The 24,924-nt window shown below is 47.0% G+C and overlaps 1 protein-coding gene across 3 annotated transcripts in view; it reads left to right on the top strand.

Moving 5' to 3' along the window:
• The window catches only part of LOC130486127 (ubiquitin carboxyl-terminal hydrolase 12-like), a 67,028-nt gene that overhangs the window by 11,889 nt on the left and 30,215 nt on the right, over nucleotides 1-24,924 (top strand). For all 3 annotated transcript variants that reach the window (XM_056859331.1, XM_056859330.1, XM_056859329.1), the window contains exon 2: nucleotides 12,070-12,150. In XM_056859331.1, the coding sequence (XP_056715309.1) occupies nucleotides 12,070-12,150 (81 nt within the window). The remainder of the gene's footprint in view (nucleotides 1-12,069; nucleotides 12,151-24,924) is intronic.

Below are 24,924 nucleotides of genomic sequence, written 5' to 3'. Positions count from 1 at the left end.
AGTGGTGGTGGATCAGAACCTGAATCCCAGTGGATTCCCCAAACAACTGAGAGTCTGCTTCTGACCAACAGCTGGCTGCAAAATTCATGGCGTCTCAGCCCAAAACCTCGCTTTATCCTAAAGGGATAAGTTTGAAGTTTTCCAGTGAAAGCCCCTTTCCCCCTCCCTTCTTTTCTCCGTTAATAAGAGTTGGTAAGATGGCCACTGTTCTGGCCTGATATAATTTCTCATCACACTCACTTTTGATCCTAATGCCTCCAGTTCTCTGTTTACCTCTCCTTATCGCCTCCCTTCCACCACATGATCAGTCTATCCTTCTCCTCTTGTCCCTTCCTTCTGCATGCCACCACTTCTCATTATATTTTTATACATCCCCCTTCTTTGTCTTGATGTTAACCCCCCTTACTGCTTTCTTCCTTTGCTTCCAGACTGCAGTTCACCCATGTAGCTGACTTTTTAAAAACATAGCTCTACTCTTCAGTCTGGCTTTCATCCTTTAGTCTCCACTAACTATCCTTCTGTGCTTGAGCCCGGTAGCCCTCCCCCCCAGTGCCGTAGGTTTACTTTACTTTTCTTAGGTGCCTCTCCTCTGATCTCCCAGATCACTTGTTGAGTGTTTCCCCTGCTATTTCCTCTGCTGACTTTCTCTCCTTGTGTGATCTCATCGGTTCCCATAATTTCCATTGCCATGTACATGCTCAAGTCTGCCTCTTCACCCCAGACCTCTCCCATCCTGGTCTGGCCTGCACCTCTACCTGTTTGCCACTTGAACATCTTGTTGCCACCTAAGATCTGGTTTCCACATCCGTTAATAATACCATTGTGAAGAAGGCAATAGAAACCAGGAAGCTGTTCTTGCCTTAGAGGCAGTTGATTGACAGCTAAAGGGAATCCTGGGAGTGGCTAGTGAAAGTATTCAGCTCTCAGTGAGTGGTTCAGTTCAGCTCCAGAGTTCAGGACGGACAGAGCTCTGAGAAGCTAGTGGCAGCTGTGTGCTGTGTGAGGATTAGTCCTCCAGATTGAAACATAAAGGAATATGATCTTAAGGTGTTTGATTAATTCAGAATCAGCAAGTGGGTCATAAAGATGTTCCCTCTGAATGAATAGAGTGTTTCTGGGTTTTGACATTGGGAGGTAGCGCTGAGGAAAAAGAGAGTTCTCAAAAACCCGAAGAGGGAAGTCATCTCAGGTGTATTGAGTGATCCCTAAATAAGGTTGAGGAGAATTAGTCTCTGGAGTCCTGAGTAATCCCAGTCAAGATTAGGTGTTAAACTGGTGAAGAGTGTCATGTAGTTCCTTACTCCAGAAACTGAAACTGAAGTGTGTTCTACTCAAGTGAAATCTAAACAAACGGACAAAAACAAGCCTCTCAGAGAAAACAAAGATTTCGCATCCTGAAATGAATTTAGCCATACCATCTAGAAGAACCAAACCTCTCTTGTTTAAATATATATTATTGTGAAGTGCCTACTCTCTGTTTGTTTTTGGAAGATCCTAATACCTTTCTGAAATCCAAGTTTACCTGCCTAAACCGTCATCCTGCCTTTCTGTTATAAATAAATTCCTGTTGTTTTGAACTTTGCCACAAGCCTCTGTGCGCCATCAAATGTCAGACAGTCCTTATTTCCCTGAAAAAATGCAAGTCTCCCTTTGAGCTGTCACAACCACTGTTCACCCTGGGGGACAGTCTTGGCCTGATCTTTCATTTCTCCCTGTTCTTTGCCCCCCACATCCGACCTGTTACCTTGTTGTGGCACTTCTCTCATGGCAACATTACAAAACCCCACCAATTTGTCATTATTCTCTCAATCAATCAATTAATTTATTGCGGTCAATAGACCAAAACCAGTTTAAAATTCAGGGCTCTACAGCAATCGTGCATCTCCACATCAAATATACAAATATACAAATCCATAGAGCTTATTAAAATGATTAAAAAATCAATCACATACAATAATAAACAAGTGCAAGTGATATCCTTAATACACTAACTAGTAGGCTCATGAGTCCCCGTCGAGAACTGGAGTAATAATATGACTCGGTTTGGCCTTTCTTGCATTACACACCAGTCTACAAAACCTGGCCACTTGTTTTGTCCATTGTTCTCTCAGCTAAGACTTGTTTTCATGCTTGGGTCAGCTCCCATCTTAACTGCCACGACTTACTTGCTTGTTCTCTTTCCCCCAGCTCTCTCCCCAGTGGGGACCTAAAGCAACTTACTTGGTTCTCCTTTCCCCCAATTTATCCTCATAACAGCCCTGTGAGGTATGCAAGGCTTAAAGCATATGACTGGCCCAAGGTCACTCAGTGAGCTTCCTGACAGAGAGGGGATTCTTCAAACCAGTCTTTCCTGGATCCTAGTGTGATGGTCTAACCACTACAACCACACCAGCTTTGGCCTTCTTGCATGCCTCAGTCCCCCAATCTCTGTCCAAAGCTTTGCTGCTTAAAGTCCTCTCTCTCTCCTGGCACTCCAGCTGTGAGTCCTTCCTCAAACCCCTTCACTGGCTTTCCACCTCCTTCTATGTCTAGTGTAAAACATCTCATTCTTATCTTTAAAATTCTCCATGGTTTTGCCCCACTGATTTGTTTGATTTGGTTTACGATTGAGTTTGTTAACTAAGCACATTGGTAAACTACCGGTAACCAAATTAGTAGAATATTTAAAGGGATGATGCCTTGAAAATGTTAATTTCCCCTTAGACTTGCATTTGTACTAAAAGATCCTGGCATACAAATTGACTGCTGTTTTGAAAGAACTTTTGGCATAAATCTCTTCTGGATTGAATCTCTACTTTGACACTGCCCAAAGTTTTTACTATAGGTAGGTCGTTATATGAATTTCTTGGGACAATGTCTTTTTAAAAAAGGCAGGGCCCATGCAACCGGGAACTGGAGCAAAAATAAAGGATGTGCTTTCTGCCTCTTTACGAGAAGGATTTATATGTGTCGCAGATAATAAATCTGTTCTTAGTATGCCCATGAATGGATTCCATTGCTCGGCAAAATGAATTGTTACAGCAGGCAATGATGTTGTGAAGGACGGGAAAGTACAAGAAGTTCCTCATCAAATCAAGTAGGGAAGCTGGCTTTAAATAGTGGGATGTAGGTTTTATTAGATTTCATAGTAATAAAGAAATATGCTATGTGTATTTAAGAACCTGGGTCTGGTTTAAATCGAGTCTTTGAGGTTTGAATTTATAGCAATGAGTCACTTTGCCTATAAAATCCCTCTTGTGCCTATAAAGCAGGTCTGTATATAGACATTCTATAGAGACTTTTTACCATCCATATTTTGTATTGCTCTTAAATCCCGTACGTGTGGCACTAGTGTAGCTGTCTGGCCACATTACAACACTTCTTGGCTTCCATTTTAAGAAGGCAATGAGCTTCCATGAGGTCACTTGTATAAGGGAACAGAATTTTGGTGTATTACACTGCTGATTGTATGTATTACCGTGTTTTTACAGGTCTCTCTTCTGCCTTTGTAACTCACTTTTTGCATTATGGTATGTCACGCCTAGGTTTTTTTCGCCCATTGTTTTCCAGTTCTGTAGTCCTACTGCATTGATTAGACAGCAGAAGACATCGGATAATCAAACTGAGTCTGAGCAAGAAAGATGGGCTACAAATATACATCCTGGATACAGATATAACATTTCTAGAAATTTTGAAGCCAGTGTAGTGTAGTGGTTAAGAGTGTTGGACTAGTATTTGGGAGACCTGGGTTAAAATCCACATTTGTGCTGTGGAAGCTCATTAGGTGGCCTTTGGCCAGTCACTCACCCTCAGCCTAACCTAACTCACAGGGTTGTTATGAGGGTAAAATGGAGAACGATGGAGAACAATGTAAAGCCATTTTGGGTCCCCATTGGGGAGAAAGGTGGGTTCAAATGAATTAAATAAATGTTTTGGGGGAGGCAGAAATTTGGGAGGAAATTAAAATATATGCTAGTACTTACTGTGCTATCAGACCTAAGCTTATTTTTACTGATTTAACAACATAAAATTTGTAATATATAAAATGTAGGATTTGCCATATTTGTGGAATTTTTTATAAGAAAAATTGTGGAGTTCTCTATAAGAAAAATTGCAAAAATACCCAATACTTGAGAGAAAGTTGTGTATTGCTGTAACCTATGCTACCATAGCATGTGTCTCCAATTTTTACCATCTGAAAGAATAAAAGTTGAAAGTAGAAAACAAATTCTGCAGTAAACAAAGGAGTGCATTATTCGAATAGAAACTTTCTTAGCCACAATAGGTAGGACTCCCAGTGTGTTTCGATAGTCAGTTAAATGTTCTAACATTGAAAAGACTGAATTCTTTAATAATATATTATCATTAAGCACTACAACATGTAAATATTTTGGACAACAATGAATATTTAAACAAACATTCTTGAAAATGTTGTGTGTCTACAGTCTAAGAGCTTTTTTCTAGCACTCCCAAAATTCCCCATTTTTTGCCACTGGAAAAATTGAGAAAGTCCTCAAACTTCTTCATGCTATACAACTTGAGTACGAAAAACCTTGTCTTAAGAAGCGGTTTACTCATTCTAAAAGAGAAAATATTTCATAGGAATATTCTTTGAGTGCTCCTCCAAATTGGGGGGCTTTTCAGTTTTAATCCCACCACCAAATGGACCAATATGACCTATAAGCGGTCGGTCTTCAGCTGATTGCTGTTTTCTTAACAAATACCTTGCTGGTTTTGACTAATCTGTGTCTAAACGGTGTTGTTGTTGTTTTTGCTGTGTTTATGAATGCAGAAATCCAACTTGTAATATTGGTGTCTATATATGGAGCTTTGTATTGCCTATTGAATATATTTGGTACAAGCATAATAGTTATGATTTGCCAGAATGGGCAGCTTTAAGGTGGGCTTTTGCCCTGGCCTTCCAGAGCAAAGATTTGTGTTGCAAACTTTGCATGGAAAATGAATGTTGGTTCTCCAGCCTGAATGGTGCCTTCTTTGTTTATTTTGCTCAGAGGCAGAAACCCTTCCCATTATTGGGGAAGAGCCACTGCTTTGCATGCAGAAGGTCCCAGGATCAGTCCCTGGCATTTCCACTTAAAAAGGACCAGGCAGTTGGTGATGTCAAAGATCTTTGCCTGAGACCCCGGGGAGAACCACTGCCAGTCTTCTTCATCATCATCGTCGTCTTCTTCATCATCATCATCTTCATCTTCTTACCAGTTTTCCAGCTGCTGAAAACCTTAAAAAGGCTTTTTTATGTTTAAATGGGGGCTTTCGCCCCATAGAGAACAGCAAGGCTACGTCTGCTAAAAAGCAGGCGCAGTCGGTGTTACAGGGCGAAAGGGGACAGGAGGCTGAGCGTTTGCGAGTTCCCGTCAGGGCTTCTAAGTTTTTTTGATCCGTCCAGACCTGGAAAGGGGTATCTGCCCCCTCTAGGAAATGTCTCTGTACTTCCAAAGCGTGTTTTACCGCAGCCGCCTCCTTTTCCCAAATGGGCCAGTTCAGTTGGGATTGAGAAAATTTCTTAGAAAAATAAGCGCACGGGTGCAATTGCCTGTCGTCTCCTTCTTGCAACAAGGCCCCTCCCATGGCTACTTCTGAAGCGTCTACTTGGACGATGAATGGTTTTTGACAGTCTGGGTGCTTCAGCACTGGTTCAGTAGTAAACAATCGTTTGAGAGTCTCAAACGCCGTTTGGCATTCTGCCGTCCACTCTACCCAAGCGGATGGCTGTGTAGCCGCATTCCCTTTTCCTTTGGTTTTTAGGAGATCGGTGATGGGCAACGCAATTTGGGAAAAATTGGGGGGAAACCCTCTGTAAAAATTGGCAAACCCAAAGAACTGTTGAACTTGCTTGCGCGTTGAGGGTGGCTCCCAATCCACCACTGCGCGTATCTTTTCTGGATCCATGGTTAATCCCTGGGGTGAGACTATGTATCCCAGGAAATCCAACTGGTCACGGTGAAACTCGCATTTGGAAACCTTAGCATAAAGCTGATTTTCTCTGAGACGCCGCAATACTTTTTTGACCATGGCAACATGTTCCTCATAGGTTTTGCAGTAAATCAGGATGTCATCTAAATAAACCACCACCCCTTTGAACAATAGATCGTGTAAAACCTCATTGATTAATTGCATGAAGTCCCCTGGAGCGCCTTTCAACCCAAATGGCATCACAAGATATTCAAACATTCCAAAATAGCTGGAAAAGGCGGTTAATGGCTCACCCCCTCCCGAATTCTTACACGATAGTAAGCCTCAACCAAATCCAGTTTGGTGAAGGTGCGTCCCTCTCGTAGTTTGCTCAATAGGTCGGGAATTAGGGGAATAGGGTAAGCGTTGGTTTGAGTGACTGCATTGAGTTTACGAAAGTCAATGCACAAGCTCAGGTCTCCCATTTTTTGCGCATGAAAAAGGCTGGGGCGCAATTCGTTGCAGTGGATGGACGAATGAAACCTCGAGCTAAATTCTTGTCTAAAAAGTCTCGGAGCACAGCTCTCTCTTTGGGGCTCATGGGATAGATTTTACTCTAAGATTTTACTTAAATTGCCTTCCCCCACCACTTCAATGGCGCAATCCAATTGTCGGTGTGTGTGGGGTAACACATCACACTCTTTGACATCAAAAACATCAGCAAAGTCCGTATATTCGGGCGGCAACTGAGAAGGGTCGAGAGGGACACTCGATTTTGTCGCCAAGGCGGGTATTGGGTCTGCTACCTCCCTGTAAGCTCTAGTCCTGCGGCAAACCCATAAACAGACTCCAGCAGACGGCGAGTCCACGAAAGCAGTTTTATTGATTAAGCACGACAGGTTACAGAAGTCATATTCAAGATGTTACTAGTGAGGGGCTAAGGGAAAGCATTTGGCATATATACAAAGCAATAAGAGATAACCAGTAACCCTGGCAACCTCCCTCCCATGGCAGGAAGGAGTACTTGGCAAATCTCACACTGAAGGAATCTATGAAGTCTAAACACGGGGCATGGAGTGGTGATCTAATCTGGCCTTGGAGAGAACTGCAAAACAACACCTGAGAGCGCAACCATGAACTGTCTTCATGGCCTGCTCCTGACACGCCCGCCGATGTCGTTTGCATTGGGGTTGGCTAAACTCAATTGTTTTTGCTACCCAGTCAATAGTGGGACCATGCCCACATAACCAGTTCACCCCCAGGACTACCGCATAACGAATGCCTGGCACTATAGTAAAGTGTATCTGTTCCTAGTGGTGCCCAATTCCTATGGCCACTCTGCCAGTGTGCCGGTCTACTGGCCCTCCCCGTATGTCACTGCCGTCCATCTGGGCAAATTGAACGGGTTGCGGCAGACAGACCGCTTTCACCTTTAAAGTTTTAAACGTCTCTTCATTGATCAGGGTACGGCCACAACCAGAGTCTACTAGTACCTTCACAGTAATTTGGGGGCTCCCCTTGTAATGTTGTAAAACCACATCTAGGAAAACTGTGTCCTCTACCTCTCTCACCATCAGTGGAGCTTTGGGCTGCACGGGTGCAGCGGTCTGCGGTGGCGCTCCATCTACCGCAGACGCAGTCCGTTTTTTGACTGCTCGAGTGCGGGAGTCAGGTTCAGTGCAGGAATTTCCCAGGTCGTCTCCTCCTCCGATGAGGCAGCGCTGTTCTCAACCGCGGCAGCGGTAGTTGTAATCCGTACCCCCGATGGGGTATGCAAAGGCGCATTTGTAATCCGTGACTCGGAGGGGTTGAGTATCTGGGTAGTGGAATTCCTGGGAATCCCTGCATCAAGCGTAAGAGCAGGGGGGGCTTTGTTCCCGGCAGTGGCGGCGCATCCGATAGCTGCGCTCCTCCGGCGGTGGTCTCCACCCGCCCGAGTTGTACTCCCAGGGCGGGGACTCGAAGCTGGTTGTTCCAGTTGTACTAGGCAAGCTGCCTCGAAGTGGCCGTGGTCCCCACACACGAGGCAGGCTCCACTTTGGAATCGCTCACTGTCGGGAGCCAGTCTCCGGGGAGATGGAGCGGGTGCTCGTGGGGCTGGTTTTGGTGGCGCGCGGACCTGCCATGGTGCTGTGTCCTTAACCCTGTGTCTGGAAAGGGCAAGGAGTTGCCGACGACTTTCAGCTTCCTCCGCAAGCAGAATCCACCCTTCGAGGGTAGGTGGGTCTCCTTGCATGAATCCCCAGTACAAGATTTCGGGATTTGGCCTCGCTCCAGTCAGCGATCTGACTAGCGAGCCGCTGAAACTCACTTGCGTACTCTCTGACGGACTTTGTGTCCTGGTGTAGTTGGAGAATGGCAGCTTTAGCCTTTTCGCCCCGGAAGGGATCCTCGAAGCATCTCCGTAGCTCTCGCATGAATCCTGCGCAGTGTGAAATCACAGCCTGTCACTGTGTGAACAAGCCTGGAAAGTCCTTGGGCAACCATGCTGTTACTTCCTACCCTCTTGCCCTGATATATAGTTAGATATTTATGCCTTTGAAGCACAACTGTAATTATCTGGCTGTACATATGAACCTTGCCAAAGAGAAAGTACTTCTTCACTCAATGTATATTGGGAATTTGCTGCCACAAGACATGGTGATGGCTTAAAGCTTGCTGGCTTTAAAGGGGGAAATTGAAGAGCTTTCTGGAGGAGAGGGTCCGTCAACAGCCATTGAGCACACAGGAAGCTGCCATATACTGAACCAGACCATCATCAGAGTCAGTATTGTCGACGAAAATCGGCAGTGGCTCTCCAGGGTCTCAGGGTCTTTCACATCACCTACTTATAGATCCTTAACTGGAGATGCCAGGGATTGAACCTTGGACCTTCTGCCCACCAAACAGATGCTCTACCACTGAGCCACAGCCCCTCCCCATCAACTCAGATCTTGACAAATTTCGTTCGGCTTTACAAGCCACCCCAAAATTTAGGAGCCAGATTTATTTTTCAGCCTTCAGGGTTTTATATTTTAATAACCATACTTACTAATTATTGCTGCCACAAAACCTAACCTTAAACTTCTTACTATTTTTTTAAAGCCATATCAAAAGTGTTGTAGCATGTAAACAGCGATGAGGTAACTCTAGTTGTCATCATGACAAAAAGCTAACCTCTATTCCTCACCAAGATGTCCTTACAATAAATGATTGCTGGAAGAAGTTGGTTTTTATATGCCGACTTTCTCTACCACTTAAGGAAGAATCAAACTGGCTTACAATTCCCTCCCCTTCCCCTCCCCACAGCAGACACCCTGTGAGGTAGGTGGGGCTGAGAGAGTGTAACTAGCCCAGCTGGCTTTGTGTGTAGGAGTGGGGAAACAAATCGAGTTCACCAGATTAGCCTCCGCTGCTCATGTGGAGGAGTGGGGAATCAAACCCAGTTCTCCAGATCAGAGTCCACCACTCCAAACCACCGCTCTTAACCACTACACCACGCTGGTGGATTAGGCACCACAGTGAAATGTCTAGGTGCCTTGGCACCTGGGAATTGTCAAGCCCTGCATTAACCCTAATGGATAAATGAAACTTCTTTGTTTGGAGGCAATTGCTGGAGAGCCACAGTGGGTGGGAAGGGCTGTTGCCATCACACCTGGCTTCTGTGTTTCACAGGTGAGGGTTGGCCACTGTGAAAAGCAGGCATCGATGGACTTTTTGGGTCTGATTCAACAAGGCAGTTCTTATATTCTTGAAAATGTGATTTGTGAAATACAGCATCTCTTCATTGCTCTGACCTGGATAGTCCAGGCTAGCCCGATCTCATTAGATCTCAGAAGCTAAGCAGGGTCGACCCTGGTTAGCATTTGGATGGGAGACCACCAGGGAAGTCCAGGGTCACTACGCAGAGACAGGCAGTGGCAAACCACCTCTGCTCGTCTGTTGCCTTGAAAACTCGATAGGGTCGCCTTAAGTCGGCTGCGACTTGACAGCAATTTCCACCACCATCTCTTCATAGATAAATATTACCTCTGCATAAACGGTTACTTCCAAGCATGTACAATTGCTGTAAAAGAACCACTGGATATTGTCGTTAAATGTGATAGTGGATATGGGCATGTGTCTTGTATCTGTGGGCCCGCCTCTCCTGGTATACTCCCCAGGGAAGGTTAAGATCATCCAATACCAACTTACTAGTGGTTCCCAGCCCGAAGAGTGTCCTGCTGGACTCTGCCTCGGCCAGGGCCTTTTCTGCTCTGGCCCCGGCCTAGTGGAATAGTCTTTCCAGTGAGACCAGGGCCCTCCGGGACCTTATAGAGTTCTGCAAGGCCTGTAAAACAGATCTGTTCCACCAGGCCTATGGTTAAGGTCAGCCACAGTTTCCCTATAAATGCTGGTCTCTCTACCTTACTCCACCGCTGCTGAGTGCTATTTTAGTGCAGGCTATATATTTGTTTAGAACTGCCTGCAGGCCATCCTGTGGCCTTATATCACAACTTTATGTGCCATTTAGTAAATGTGATTTTAATCTGTTAGGGCTGTTTTAACCTGTTGTTTTATGTGATTTTGTAGTTTTATTGTATTTTTTCTGGTTCTCCGAGTCCGGCTTTGCTGGGGTAGAGCGGGTTATAAGAATGATAAAATAAATAAATGTAGATTTTCCTTAAATGTAGATTTGGGGAGGGGTGTGTGAATTTGCTGCCCCTTTGTCACGAATGGGTTGCAGGCAATTCAATAAAAGCTGGGGATGCACAGCTAATGTAACACAACCAATATCTTGTATAAAGAGACTCATCCTGGTTTAAAGCATTATGCTGCACTGGCAGTCTTGCATGACTTGAATTCTGTCCAGTGGTTCAAAGGGGAAATAAGCTCTCACATCACTGAGAAGGCCTGACTCCAGTCAGAGTGTAGGCTGCTTCACATCTACCACCATTGGATGGATCTGCTCCAATAGCATTTTAATTAACGGTTTCTGCTTTCTAAGAGATGTGGATGATGAAGAACTAAGGTTAGCCATTTGCAGCCCATTCTTAAGGGGTGGTGGTGCGCCATGGACAGCCCAGTTGCACCTCCCCTGTGAGGTTTCGTAGCTGGAAAAATGGAGGAATATAGTTTGTAAAATGCAAAACCAAAAAAAGCCCCATTCACTTTAGCAAAGCTATGCCAGCAAAATAGCTGGTGTAGCAACACTGTAGCGTAAGGAGGCTTTCCCGGGATGAAAGGGGTTAGGAAGCTGCTTAAAGACAGCTCCGCCCCCAGGAACGCCTCCCAGGACTCCGGCGCAGGGAGTTGTGCCATTGAAATGCTGCCAGGGGGCTGTGCTGGTATCTGAGTGCCTCGCAGCCACTGGCATCCAGGGGGAGCTGTGTAAGTTGCCCTATGCCAAAGTCCATGCCAGTTTGGACGGCGCAAGTGTATAGGGCTCACGCCAGTTCCTTTGCAGCTCCCCCCTCAGGATTGTCACAAATGATGTGGTCAACTGACTGCTCAAATATTGGTCCTTTTAAAAAAAGCATTAACTTTATTAGAACAACAAAAAATATACTTTAATAAATAACAGGTTTGATGCTTAACACCAGCTATGAAAGGAAATTAGTTAACTCTTGTTGTAAAACTTTTTATTGAAATGAAGTTATACCTTTTAGTAATATACGGTAAGATTTCTATAAATGTGAACAGTTTGCTGAACAGCTCTTTGACTTTTTATTCTGAAACACCAAGACTAGCCTACAATTAGAAAGTTGTGGTGGGGATTAAAACACAAATAAAGCAAAGCAACAGCAGCTATTTTTCTTTTTCAAGAAAGAGTTCTGATTTTAAAGGCTGACAGTCCAGTTTTTCCCATCTGGACGTTCCTACAGTAGTAGGAAGGGGCCAGCCCCAAGGCTTTGTGGTGCTGCCGGGCCTGGTGCTGAGGGCTGTAGGGCGGGGGGTGGGGCAAGCAGCCCTTGCTCCTGGCCATGTTCGAACAGATGACACCTGAACAAGATAAAGAAAAAGCAAGCTGCCACCTACACCGAAGCATTCCTGGCTTGGGGAAATATTGGACTGCAGTCAGATAAACAATCAGCTGAGCAGTCAACTGCCATTATTTGTCTGTTTCATTGCCAGGCACTCTCCGACTGTGTTTAAAATGCTTTTAAAACTATTTATCTTTTTTCCCTTGCCAATACACCATATTTTCTGATTTCCTAGGGCGCCAATGCCTCTGCTTTGGAGAAAGAGATTGGTCCGGAGCAGTTTCCAGTGAATGAACATTACTTTGGCTTGGTCAATGTGAGTGGATTTTCTGTGCTGTGTAGGGGTTTGTGTTCGGTGTTTCCTGCCTGCTTCAGCCTTTGGGTTCTGAGCAATGGGGCTGTGGGAGGGGGGCTGTGGGCACAAAAGTGAAAGAGGTTCAAATCAGGTCTATGAGACATGCAAGCGAAACTTTACAAAAGATATTATTTATGAAGTTAACTAAAGCAAACTTATCAGACTTTGTTTTAAGCAGCTATCGATTCCCTGTTCAGGCAAGCATTTAGTGACATACCGTATATACTCGCGTATAAGCCGAGTTTTTCAGCCCCAAAAAAGGGCTGAAAAAGCCGAACTCGGTTTATACGCGGGTCAATACGGTAGGGGAGGGGAGGGGGGAGGAGGGAGGAGGGAACTTACTGCCGCCGCCGCCGGTCCCACGCCGCTTCCTGCTGCCAAGAGCGGCCTGGGGCGGCCTCCTGCAGCTGCAGGGAGGCTGCCCCGGCCCTCGCCCGCCCTCGCCGCCGCTGCTGGCGGCCGAGGGCGGCCTGGGGCGGCTGCCCCGGCCCTCGCCCGCCCTCGCCGCCGCTGCTGGCGGCCGAGGGCGGCCTGGGGCGACTGCCCCGGCCCTCGCCCGCCCTCGCCGGCGCTGCTGGCGGCCGAGGGCAGCCTGGGGCGGCTGCAGGGAGGCTGCCCCGGCCCTCGCCTGGTTGTGTCGCCGCCGCCGCCAGGCCCGCGCCGCTTGCTGCCGGGAGCCCAGGTAAGCCTGCGGGGGGGGGGGAGGGGTTATAAGCCGACCCTCGGCTTATACGCGGGTGCCTAATTTTTCCCCATTTTTGGGGAGAAATTAGGCACCTCGGCTTATACGCGGGTCGGCTTATACACGGGTATATACGGTAGTAATTGCAAAAACTTGGGTAGAAATTTTGAATCTGTTCTGGCGATACGTGGGCAGCTGACTTGAGCAAATTTTTAAAAAGTACTTGCTCTCAGGAATAACCTGCTTGGGTGAGTAAAATAACATCAGATCTGTGAACTCATGAGAGCATAAGAGCAGCTGTTCTGGATCACGCCAGTGGTCCTTTGAGGGCAGCATCCGGTTTTACAGAGTGGCTGACTTCTGGAAGTCCAGTGAGTAAGGCAGAGGCCATCACCTCCCCTGTTGTTGCTCCTCATCACTGGCATTCAAAGTGTAACTGCTTCTGAATATGGAGGGTTCTACTTATTTATTTATTTGAAGAATTTCCATGCTGCTGCTCTGCAGAACCTGTTTGAAAGGCCTCATTATGATGGCTTATTAGTTGTTGCCGCTAGTAGCCATTGATGGACCTGGCCTCCATAAGTGTGTCTAATCCTTTTTCGAAGCTAACTGAACCAGTGGCTGTCACTGTATCCTGGGCAGTCAGTTCCACAAGCCAGTTCCTCTTAGTATTAACAGCTAATTCATTTTGCCCCTCTTAATCTACTGCCCATCAACTCCGTTGGATGCCTGCGAGTTATATTCTCTTCTTCTCCATTTGCATAATTTATTATGGGAAAGGGAGATGCAATTATCAATCCCCTTTCTCCACCCCATGCGTAATTTTATCAACCTCTGTCATGTCACCCCTAGCAGCATTATTCCCGCATGAGCTCTCGTGAGTTGAAGCTACCTGTTCCATTTTCATCTTACTCTTCTTCCAAGAAATTTAGGATGATATACATAGCTTTACCTTCCTCTGTTCTCGCTCAGGAGGGACGAGGGCATCTTTACTGTGGGTGTTTTCCTTTCCCCTTGCTTCAGGAGGCAGGAATCAAAACTTCATTTCCTGTCACTTGAGGGAAAGGCCCCCCCTTTACTCCTTCAGTTTAGTTTTGTTTCCTGCCTCGTTGGGAGAGCAGTCTTATATTGCAGCTCTCAGCTTGAATTCTTTAGGAAACTAACTTCAACCTTTAAATTTCTAATCTTATTTATCCTATTCTATTACTTCTATTTCGACTATTCCATCCCTCCTTAGAGTCTTTTCTTAGCTCTTTTCGGGGGGGGAGGTTGCTTTCCCACAAAAACAAAATGGCGGATCCGCAATCCAACACCTTTATTGCTCCAGGAGACCTGGACCCGGGTCTCCTCGTGGCGATGCCGTCAATCCAGGAGCAACCTTCGTGCAGTTCCCTGTCAGGCATATCAGTGTTGTTCGCTTTGTTCACATCCTGCCATCCAGACTCAAGGAATGTTATCCCTACTGAACCACAGCCAAGGTTGCAAAGACTGTTATGCCTAACACTTTCTGTTTGATGTTCTGGGAACCTACTTTGCTCTGGGAACTTACTTTTGTTTTCAATATGTAATCTCTCACCCTTTCCATGCATCTATAATACCAGGTTTCAGCAAGACAGTTTCATAGCTGTCTCCTTTTCCTTTATGCTCTGTTATTCTATTTGACCAGTAAAGACCAGCTTCTTTGGACCTAATTGTCTATGTCGTGGTTTCTGGTTCTTTGGACCAAGGGCTCACATTGAGACAGCTATCACTCTCTGTCTACTTCCCTTCGTCAGGCTGGAGCCCAGGAGGGTTCGCCTGCCACTCGGATGGGAGCGTGGAGAGCGCTCTCCGGGTGATTCGTCTCAAACCAGCTGGTTGTGATCCCCGGACTACGGGTGTCTGGACCAACCCTGGAAGGTGACAACCCCAATCTTTTACGGGACGTACGGGGGGACCTGAGGGCGAGGTACACTTGTTGCGACCGCAGAATCGAGAATTATATGACCGTGTTTGTTCCAGGAAAACGAACGGTTACAGCGGGCGCAGGTACCTCCGGCGCAGCCCATCCTTCCCAGGCCCGCCGCACCAGTTCAACCGGTGGTGCCACCCCAACCACCAGCTAACCTCCCCATCCAACCACAGGTTCCCGGAGCACCAGTTGTCCCAGGCCCCGGGGCACCCGTACAACCGGGACAACCCATACCCGGTCCATGGAAGCAACCTCGATTGAAAACGACCTATGATGGCTCGCTCAAGACTCTACCCTGTTTCCTACACCAAGTGGATAGTTATATGCGGGAACAAGGGCACTTCTTTCCCACAGAGGATAGCCGGGTCCGCTTTGTAGCTTCTCTATTGACGGGGAAAGCCGCTGACTGGATGGTCCTCCAATTTGACACCCGGTCTCCGTCTATCTGCTCCCTCAACAATTTTATGACTGCCTTGCGGAGACGGTTTGAAGACCACTTCATGGGAGAACGAGCCAAAGCAGAACTTTTACAGCTCAGACAGGGCTCTTCTCCAGTCCGAGAATTTGCTGATGAATTCCAGAGACTAGCCAGTAGAATAGTAGACTGGCCGGAAGCTACCCTTATCCACTACTTCAGGGAAGCCTTACACCCTGACATTCTGAACTGGTCATATATGCGAGGCGATCCTAATACCCTCGAAGATTGGATTTTGTTGGCGGAAGAAGTTGAAAGCCGCCGGCGTTTCATATCCCTGGTTCGGCAACGACACAAGGATAAGAACTCCCAGAAAGCCCCATCAAGAGCGCCGCTCCCCAGCCTGCGGAAACCAACGCGAACCAATCGCGAATCACGGTTCCAGAGGGGAGCTTGCCTCGTGTGTGGGGAATTAGGCCACTTTGCAGCAACTTGCCCTCAACGACCGGAGGCCACCCGCCCCAGCATGTCACTCCGAGCTCGAGGAAGACCTCAACGCAGAGGCACCGCGGCCACCCGCAGCGCCGGGACAACCCACACCCTCTGCACTTCACGTTGAGGAATCGGCTAACCTCTCTGCACCAAACGACCCCTCCGGGTCTCGGATTACAAGTGCCCCAGTGGGGGACAACTCTCCGTCTTCAGACGAAGATCAATGGAATGCTCCAGCTCTAAACCTGGAAACCCCTCTTGATTTGTCAAAAAACGGATTCGGTCTGTGGTGAGTGGAGCGTCTCCACAGACCCCTGCAGAATCTCCTGCTAAACCCAAAGCTCCCGTCAAGGTGAGTGAAGTGGAAACCACTGTTTATGTGGACGCAGTATTACAACACTATAAAGGGGGCCCCCAACTGCCTGTCAAGGCACTTATTGACTCTGGCTGCGGTCGCACTTTAATCAGTGAAACCACATTCGCAGCTCTCAAAGTCAAGTCCGAGGCACTACCCGCTCCCGTCCAATTTGCCCAGATGGATGGAAGCCCTTTCAAGGGGGGGCTGGTCGATCATCGCACTCAGGGAGTGGCGATGGGTATAGGCTCCCATTGGGAACAGATAGACTTTACCATAGCCCCCATTCGGTTCGAAGTTGTCCTAGGGATTAATTGGCTCAAGGGCCATAGTCCTTATATAGACTGGGAGACGGATACTATTTCCTTTACCAATCCTATGTGCGAACAACACCGGCAAGGAGTCGCAGTGATGTCTCCACCTACTCCGACTTTAACTTCCAATACTGCATCGCCACCGCTTTTGCCCGATGCCTACAGAGACTTTGCAGACGTCTTCGATATTAAAGAATGTGACGCCTTGCCCCCCCATCGTACCGCTGACTGTGCCATTGAGGTAGTTAAAGACTGCACACTGACTAAAAGCAAGATTTACCCCATGAGCGTTTCCGAACGCGCTGTTCTACGTGACTTTTTGGATAAAAATCTTGCTCGAGGGTTCATTTAGCCATCGAACGCTCCCAACTCAGCCCCAGCGTTCTTTGTCCGCAAAAAGGAGGGTGACCTGCGTTTATGCATTGACTTCCGAAAGCTTAATGCAGTTACCCAAGCCAACGCCTACCCCATCCCGTTAATCTCAGATATCATGGGGCAGTTACAGGAGGGTCGTGTTTTCTCCAAGTTGGACTTAGTGGAAGCTTACTACCGCGTCCGAATTCGGGAGGGAGACTAACCCCTCACCGCCTTCTCTAGCTGTTTTGGAATGTATGAATTTCTTGTGATGCCGTTCGGGTTAAAAGGGGCCCCGGGGGTCTTCATGCAGCTCATTAACGAGATCCTCCATGATTTGCTGTACCGCGGCGTGATGGTTTATTTGGACGATATTCTTATTTATTCAAAAACCATGGAAGAACATGTTGCTCTAGTCAGAGAAGTTTTGCAACGCCTACGTAACCACCAGCTTTATGCAAAACTGTCTAAGTGCGAGTTCCACCAAAAACAGATAACGTTTTTGGGCTACATAATCTCTCATCGTGGCCTTAGCATGGATCCCGCTAAAGTCCAAGCCGTACTGGACTGGACTCCGCCCTCCACCCGCAAACAAGTACAGCAATTCTTGGGCTTTGCTAATTTCTATCGAGGTTTCATTCCTAACTTTGCTCAAGTGGCACTGCCAATCACTGACCTCCTGAAAACGAAGGGCAAAGGGGTTTCTGCAACCTTGCCCTCTGCCAAAATATTGTGGACGGCTCAATGCCAGGCTGCCTTTGTAGCCCTTAAACGACTTTTCACGTCTGAACCGGTCCTGCAACACCCGGATCCGAACCAAATATTTATTGTGCAGGTCGATGCATCTGACGTAGCCATGGGGGGGGCCCTACTCCAAAGAGGACCGGACGGTCTCCTGCATCCCTGTGCCTACTTCTCGAAGAAGTTTGCGCATTCCCATCTAAACTGGCCCATTTGGGAAAAGGAAGCTGCAGCCGTCCACCATGCCCTTACACTGTGGAGGCAATTCCTGGAGGGATCCGGGATCCCCTTTGAAGTTTGGACAGATCACAAGAACCTAGCTGCCGTCACTGGGACCCATAAATTGTCCGCGAAACAACAGCGTTGGGCGGACTTCTTTGCTCAATTCCGTTTCGTCCTCAAACATGTGCCCGGGAAACAGAATGTGCTTGCGGATGCCCTATCCCGGTTGCCCCAATACCCGGTAAAATGTGATCAGCCAACAGACTCTTTATTTACCCCAGCACAAAGGGAAGCCCTGCCCCTGCTGGTTGTGCAAACCCGAGCCCAAACCCAGCTCTGGCAGAAAAGCCATACAGCAGCCGACAAAATGTCCAGCCTGAACCAGCAGGCTCCCTCGCCTACCTCCCCACCTGTTTCCAGCGCTCCGCAGCAACCAGTCCCTCCTCTCCCTCCACCTTCACCAGTTCCTAGTTTGCCCTCTACTACGAAAGGAGAGGGGGTGATCATCTCCAATACCTTCCTGGACTCCCTTCGAACTCAGTGCCTAGCCGAGCGCACCGCCCAAACCTTGCCCCAAGGTGTACTTGAGAAGGGGGGTTGTTGGTACAAAGACTCAAAACTTTATGTGCCTAAAATACTCCGACGAGAAGTTCTACAGTTAGCCCATGGAGCCAAAACTGCAGGGCACTTTGGGTTTCTGAAAACTCTCCACTTGTTGCGCAGACAGTTTTGGTGGAGAGGAATGCGTTCTGATATAGACTCCTTTATTCGCAGCTGCCCCATCTGTGCCACAGTCAAACGATCTCAAGGCAAAACCCCAGGACTACTGCAACCACTGGAAATTCCCAGCAAACCCTGGGAAGTGATTGCCATGTATTTCATGACGGATCTCCCCCTTAGTGGGGGGAAAACTGTACTCTGGGTTATTACTGACTTGTTTTCCAAACAGGTACATTTAGTTCCGTGTGCGGATATTCCCTCCGCCCCCAAGTTGGCCCGCCTCTTCATGTCACATGTGGTCCGGTTGCACTCGTACCCGCGCAAGATAATTTGCGACCGCGGAAGTAGTTTTGTGGCGAAATTCTGGAAGGCGTTCCTTCAACTGTGGGAGTGGAACAGGGGTTGTCAAGTGCTTACCATCCCCAAACGGATGGACAAACCGAACCTGTTAATGCTGTGTTGGAGTGTTATTTACGCTGTTATGTTAATTACCACCAAGATGACTGGGTAGAGCTATTACCTTTTGCAGAATACGCGTACGATAATGCTGTCCATCAATCTACAGGGTTCAGCCCTTTCTATGCTGTGTACGGTCAGGACTTCGGTCCTATTGCCCCGGTTGAAATACCTGAAGGGGAGGGGGATTCCGATATAGCCTCTTGGGCACATACCCTCCGCACCACTTGGCCCTGGCTGGTAAGCAACCTGGAGGGAGCCAAGCGCAAGTATAAGGAGCAAGCAGATAAGCATCGCTCCCCCAGCAAAGAATTCCAGGTCGGGGAATTAGTATACCTGTCCACTAAGAACCTACGATCCACCCGACCTTGCCATAAGCTCAGTGCCAAGTACGTTGGACCCTATCCCATTGCCCGGATCATCAATCCTGTCACTGTGGAGCTGACCCTTCCCAAAACCCTGAGACGTATCCACCCAGTTTTTCATGTCAGCCTCCTAAAACCCCATGTCGCCTCTTCGGAATGGCATCCAGAGCCACCTCCGGAGCAGCCAGTGATGGTGGGGGGGGAGGAACAAAATCCTAGATTCACGTATACGACATGGATCCTTGCAGTATCTTATTCGATGGAAACATTTCCCCCCTGCCTACGATGAATGGGTGCGGGCCCAGGATGTCTCCGCCCCGCACTTAGTAACCGCCTTCCACACCGCCTACCTGGATAGACTGTCCCCCTCGCGGGCCGGGAGGGGGCCTTAAGGGGGGCAGAATGTCAGGCATATCAGTGTTGTTCGCTTTGTTCACATCCTGCCATCCAGACTCAAGGAATGTTATCCCTACTGAACCGCAGCCAAGGTTGCAAAGACTGTTATGCCTAACACTTTCTGTTTGATGTTCTGGGAACCTACTTTGCTCTGGGAACTTACTTTTGTTTTCAATATGTAATCTCTCACCCTTTCCATGCATCTATAATACCAGGTTTCAGCAAGACAGTTTCATAGCTGTCTCCTTTTCCTTTATGCTCTGTTATTCTATTTGACCAGTAAAGACCAGCTTCTTTGGACCTAATTGTCTATGTCGTGGTTTCTGGTTCTTTGGACCAAGGGCTCACATTACCCTACCGAATCCAACTCCAAGGGTAAGGTTAAAAAGGGGGCAAACAGATCGGGCAAGTGGAAGCTAGTCGGTTCGATTAAATCTCAGAGCTCTAAGCGCCTTCTAACCGCCGTCCGCGTTTTCCAATCTTCAGCCGTGCACAGGAACGGTGGCCGGGAGAATACAGTGGCCATAGCTGCTTCTTCAGTACCTAAAAATACTGGCCGGGAACCGGCAGTGGCTGCAGCTGTCTTTCAAGCCGCATTTAACAGCAGTGGCCAGGAGATTACAGCGGCAGTAGCCGTTCCTTCTGTAATGTGCAGCGGCCCAGAGTTCACAGCGGCTGCTTGCCGCTTCTCCAAATGTGCGCGCACAGGGGCTTCCTCAGGTGGTTGGTGTCTCACCAGCAATACATACTGCCTTAATTTCAGGCGTCTCGCCTTTCATCAGCCCTGGAGCGGCCACGGGCGTCTCGCCCTCCTTTTGTTTTCGGCCAAGACAATGCAATGACCTCCATTGGACCTCCTTTATTTGATGCAAGTGGCTTGTCCTTTTTAAAAGCAGAGCTCACCTCTCTTATTAAGGACGCTTTTACTGAGGGTCTGCATGCAGCCCAACCCACCTCCCCTGCCCCTTCTGTTCTGGGAACCCAGCCACACACACCAGGGCCCCTCTCTACCACCCATGGGAAGAGAGAAAGTTCTCAACCTAAGGGCCAGGACTGCACACGCTGGCCTACCAAGGCAGCGCTAAAGTCACACCCAGAGCCCCAGCCACGCAATTCAGAGCGCTCCAGCTCTCCCTTTTCTACCGGGGATGAGGCAAGTGACAAGGAAGAGGGCAAATTCTCTTCCGATGGAGAAGATATTGTAGAGGAACCTAAGCAAAATAGAATTTTTAATGCAGAGGAATTTCCTCTCCTACTAACCAAGACACTGGCAGCCCTTGATCTCTCTGAAGAATCAGAGTCACAGGGCACAGAGAAAAAGAGGGGTACCAAGGAATTTTTTCACATACATGAAACCCCAGACAGGGTGGTACCCGTCCCAGATTATTTCCATTTATCTCTGTTGAAATGCATTTTATTAGTTTTAGCCCAATTCTTCAGCCTGTCAAGATCATCCTGTATCCTGACTCTACCATATTTGCTACCCCTCCCAATTTAGTGTGATGTGCAAATTTAATGAGCATTCCCTCTATTCCTTCATCCAAATCATTTATAAAGATGTTGAACAACACAGGGCCCAGGACAGATCCCTGAGGCACTCCACTAGTCACTCCTCTCCAAGTGGATGAGGAACCATTAACAAGCACTCTTTGGGTGCGATATGCCAACCAGTTACAGACCATCTAAAAGTAATAGGATCTAAACCACATTTTCCCAATTTGTCAACAAGAATACTATGTGGAACCTTATCAAAAGCCTTAGTGAAATCAAGATAAATTATGTCTACAGCATTTCCCTGATCCAGCAAGGTAGTAACTTTCTCAAAAAAGGAGATAAGATTAGTCTGACATGACTTGTTCTTGAGAAACTTGTGCTGGCTCTTAGTAATCAGATACATCCTTTCTAAATGCTCAAGGACTGACTGTTTGATGATTTGTTAAAAAACTTTTCCTGGTATAGGCATCAAGCTGATGGATCAGTAGTTACCCGGATCCCCCTTTTCCCCCTTCTTGAAGATGGGGACAACATTTGCCCAAGATGGAGACAACATTGGCCCATGTCTAAACTGTTCAGCTGGTGCTCTGAACCTCCACTTTGAGTGGTGGATATATCTGATAGTGGTTATAATATTACACTTGGGTCCAGAAATCTCCTAGCTATTGAAGGAGTGGATGGACCCTTTTTAATAGGCAGTTCCCCTTATCACATTAGCTGTTGACTATGGAGGCTATTGTGACTGTAGCTGTTGTTTTGTCTATCATCTTCCTCCTACTGTCAACTTGCTGCCTGTTGTACTTTGGAAGTGGGGCAGATTAGCGGCAGCCTCTACTCCCTGCTTGTCAAACCAAGCGGGAGTTGCCTGTCCTTGCTTCCTGGGCTGTGATACTACACTTTGCCCTGGGGTGAGTGAGTAGGGTGGGGTCTTCCTGCCAAAAGTGGTTGGAAAGTGCCAGCAGCCATGCATGCTGGCCCTCTGTCGAAAGGGTAAACATCAGTGATGATTCGCTAGGATTTCATTTGTGAGTAAATATTCTAAAACTTGATTTGTTTTGGTTGTTTTTCTACTGAAATATTAATTCACAATCCTCTTCAGAGGTCCTGCTTCACTGCCTCCATCGTCTGGGGCTAGATGGGTGACAATCCGAGAAAGGATAGAGGCATCGAAATTATGGAATTCCTTCTCTAAGGAAATTTGCTTATCCCCCTCGAAGGCAATGAAAGTCTACCTAAAGTTGCTTATTTTAGAATTAGACTTCCAACTCTGGCCCTCATTTCACTGCACTCTGTGTAGCAGATCCCAGAAGGGCTAGGTTCTTCAAATTTGGAACCCCTGTGAATGAAACGTGGCTTTAGTCTTTCAGTCAGAAAAGTGGCTCTGTTGATAAGCCTTCTGCTACAATTATTTGTGCATAGATTTTGGTGATCTCTGGTAGCTGAATTCCCAGACATGCCACACAGTGGGATTCACAGCCTTCTGCAGGCTTAATTAGTTGTATGTTCACAAGTTCACAAGGTTGGAATAGACCACAAGGGCCATCCAGTCCAACCCCCAACCATGCAGGATCCCACAATCAAAGCACTCCTCTGACAGATGGCCATCCAGCCTCTGCTTAAAGACCTCCAAAGACGGGGACTCCACCACCCTCCGAGGCAGTGCATTCCACCATCGAACAGCCCTCACCGTCAGAAAGTTCTTCCTAATGTTTAGGTGGAATCGCTTTTCTCTTAGTTTAATTCTGGTTTTAAAAGAGGACATTCATGTCTATGTGAACAGACTCCAAAATAAAACAATGTCTTTGGAGACAGAGCTGTATAGTTTAAATCCATTACTCCGTGTCCTAGTCTCTGGAGCAACAGAGAACAAGCAAGTTCCTTCATCAACATGACATCACTTCAAATATTTAAACATGGCTATTATGTCACCCCTTAACCTTCTCTTCACCAGACTAAACAAACCCAGCTCCTTAAGTCTCTCCTCATAGGGCATGGATTCCAGACCTTTGACCATTCTGGTCGCCCTCCTCTGGACACGCTCCAACTTGTCAACATCCTTCTTAAATCGTGGAGCCCAAAACTGGACACAGTATTCCAAGTGAGGTCTGACCAATGCAGAATACAGTGGTAATATTACTTCCTTTGATATAGACACAATACTCCTATTGATGCAGCCCAGAATTGCATTGGCCTTCTTAGCCGCCATATCACACTGTTGACTCACGTTCAGTTTGTGGTCCACTAAGACTCCCAGATCTCTTTCACATGTACTGTTGTCAAGCCAACTATCTCCCATCCTGTACCTGTGCCTTATGTTGTTTCTGCCTAGGTGAAGTACCTTACACGTCTCCCTATTGAAATCCATTTTATTGCTTATGGCCTAGCTCTCCAGTTTATCAAGGTCATTCTGAACTCTGACCCTGTCCTCTGGGGTATTAAGTACCCCTCCTAACTTGGTGTCATCTGCAAATTTGATTAGCATATCCTCTATTCCATCATCCAAGTCATTTATAAAAATATTAAATAGTACCGGTCCCAGAACAGACCCCTGTGGCACCCCACTGGTCACTCCAGGATGAAGTTGTGCCATTAATGAGCACCCTTTGGGCTCCGTTGGTCAACCAATTACCAATCCACCAGTAGCAGTGCCCAGCCCACATTTTACTAGCTTTGTTTCAAGAAGATCATGGGGGACTTTATCAAAGGCTTTACTGAAATCAAGGTACACTACATCTACAGCATTCCCTTCATCTACCATACTTGTCACTCTATCAAAAAAGATATGAGATTAGTTTGGCATGACCTGTTTTTGAGAAATCCGTGTTGACTGTCAGTGATCACAGCATTTCTTTCTAGGTGCTTACAGACCGTCTGTTTAATTATCTGCTCTAGTATCTTTCCTGGTACTGATGTCAGGCTGACTGAGTGATAATTGTTTGGGATTTCTTTTCCCCCCTTTTTAAAGATGAGGACCACATTTGCCCTCCTCCAGTCTACTGGAACTTCTCCTGTTCTCCAGGAATTCTCAAAGATTATTGCCAATGGTTCTGAGATTACTTCGGCCTGTTCTTTTAACACCCTTGGATGCAGTTCATCCGGCCCAGGAGACTTGAATTCATTAAGAGTAGCCAGGTATTCCCGTACTATCCCAGTGTCTATACTATGCTGTAATCCCTCTACTGCATCCTCTGCTCATTTATTCCCAGGTTGAGCACTATTTCCCTTTTGGGAGAAGACTGAGACAAAGAAGGTGTTAAGTAATTCTGCCTTTTCTGCCTCCCCTGTTAATAATTCACCATCCTCTCCACGCAATGATCCCATCATTACCTTGATCTTCCTTTTGCTCTGGACATAAAAAAAAAAAAAAAAACCTTTTTTATTATTTTTAACTTCCCTGGCAAGCCGGACCTCATTCTGTGCTTTAGCCTTCCTGACTTTCTCCCTGCATGTGCTGGCTACTTGTTTGAATTCCTCTTTGTTGATTTCCCCCTTTTTCCATTTCTTGAACATGCCCTTTTTAAATCCTATCTCAACCAAAAGTTCTTTAGACATCCACCCTGGTTTCTTCAAACCTCTACCATTTTTTCTCCTCATTGGAACTGATTGAAATTGCACCTTCAATATCTCACTTCTAAAAAGTTCCCATCCTTCATGTACTCCCTTCTCTTTCAGTATTCTTACCCACGGGATCACAACCAGAAGTTCCCTAAATTTATTGAAATTAGCTTTCTTAAAGTCTAGAATGCGTGTCTGACTACTCCTTGCTTCTCCTGTCTGC

This window comes from Euleptes europaea, chromosome 13, assembly GCF_029931775.1.
Source record: "Euleptes europaea isolate rEulEur1 chromosome 13, rEulEur1.hap1, whole genome shotgun sequence".
NCBI lineage: Eukaryota > Metazoa > Chordata > Lepidosauria > Squamata > Sphaerodactylidae > Euleptes > Euleptes europaea.
Note: the sequence above shows the minus strand (reverse complement) of the source record. Positions and strands in the feature narration are given on the sequence as shown.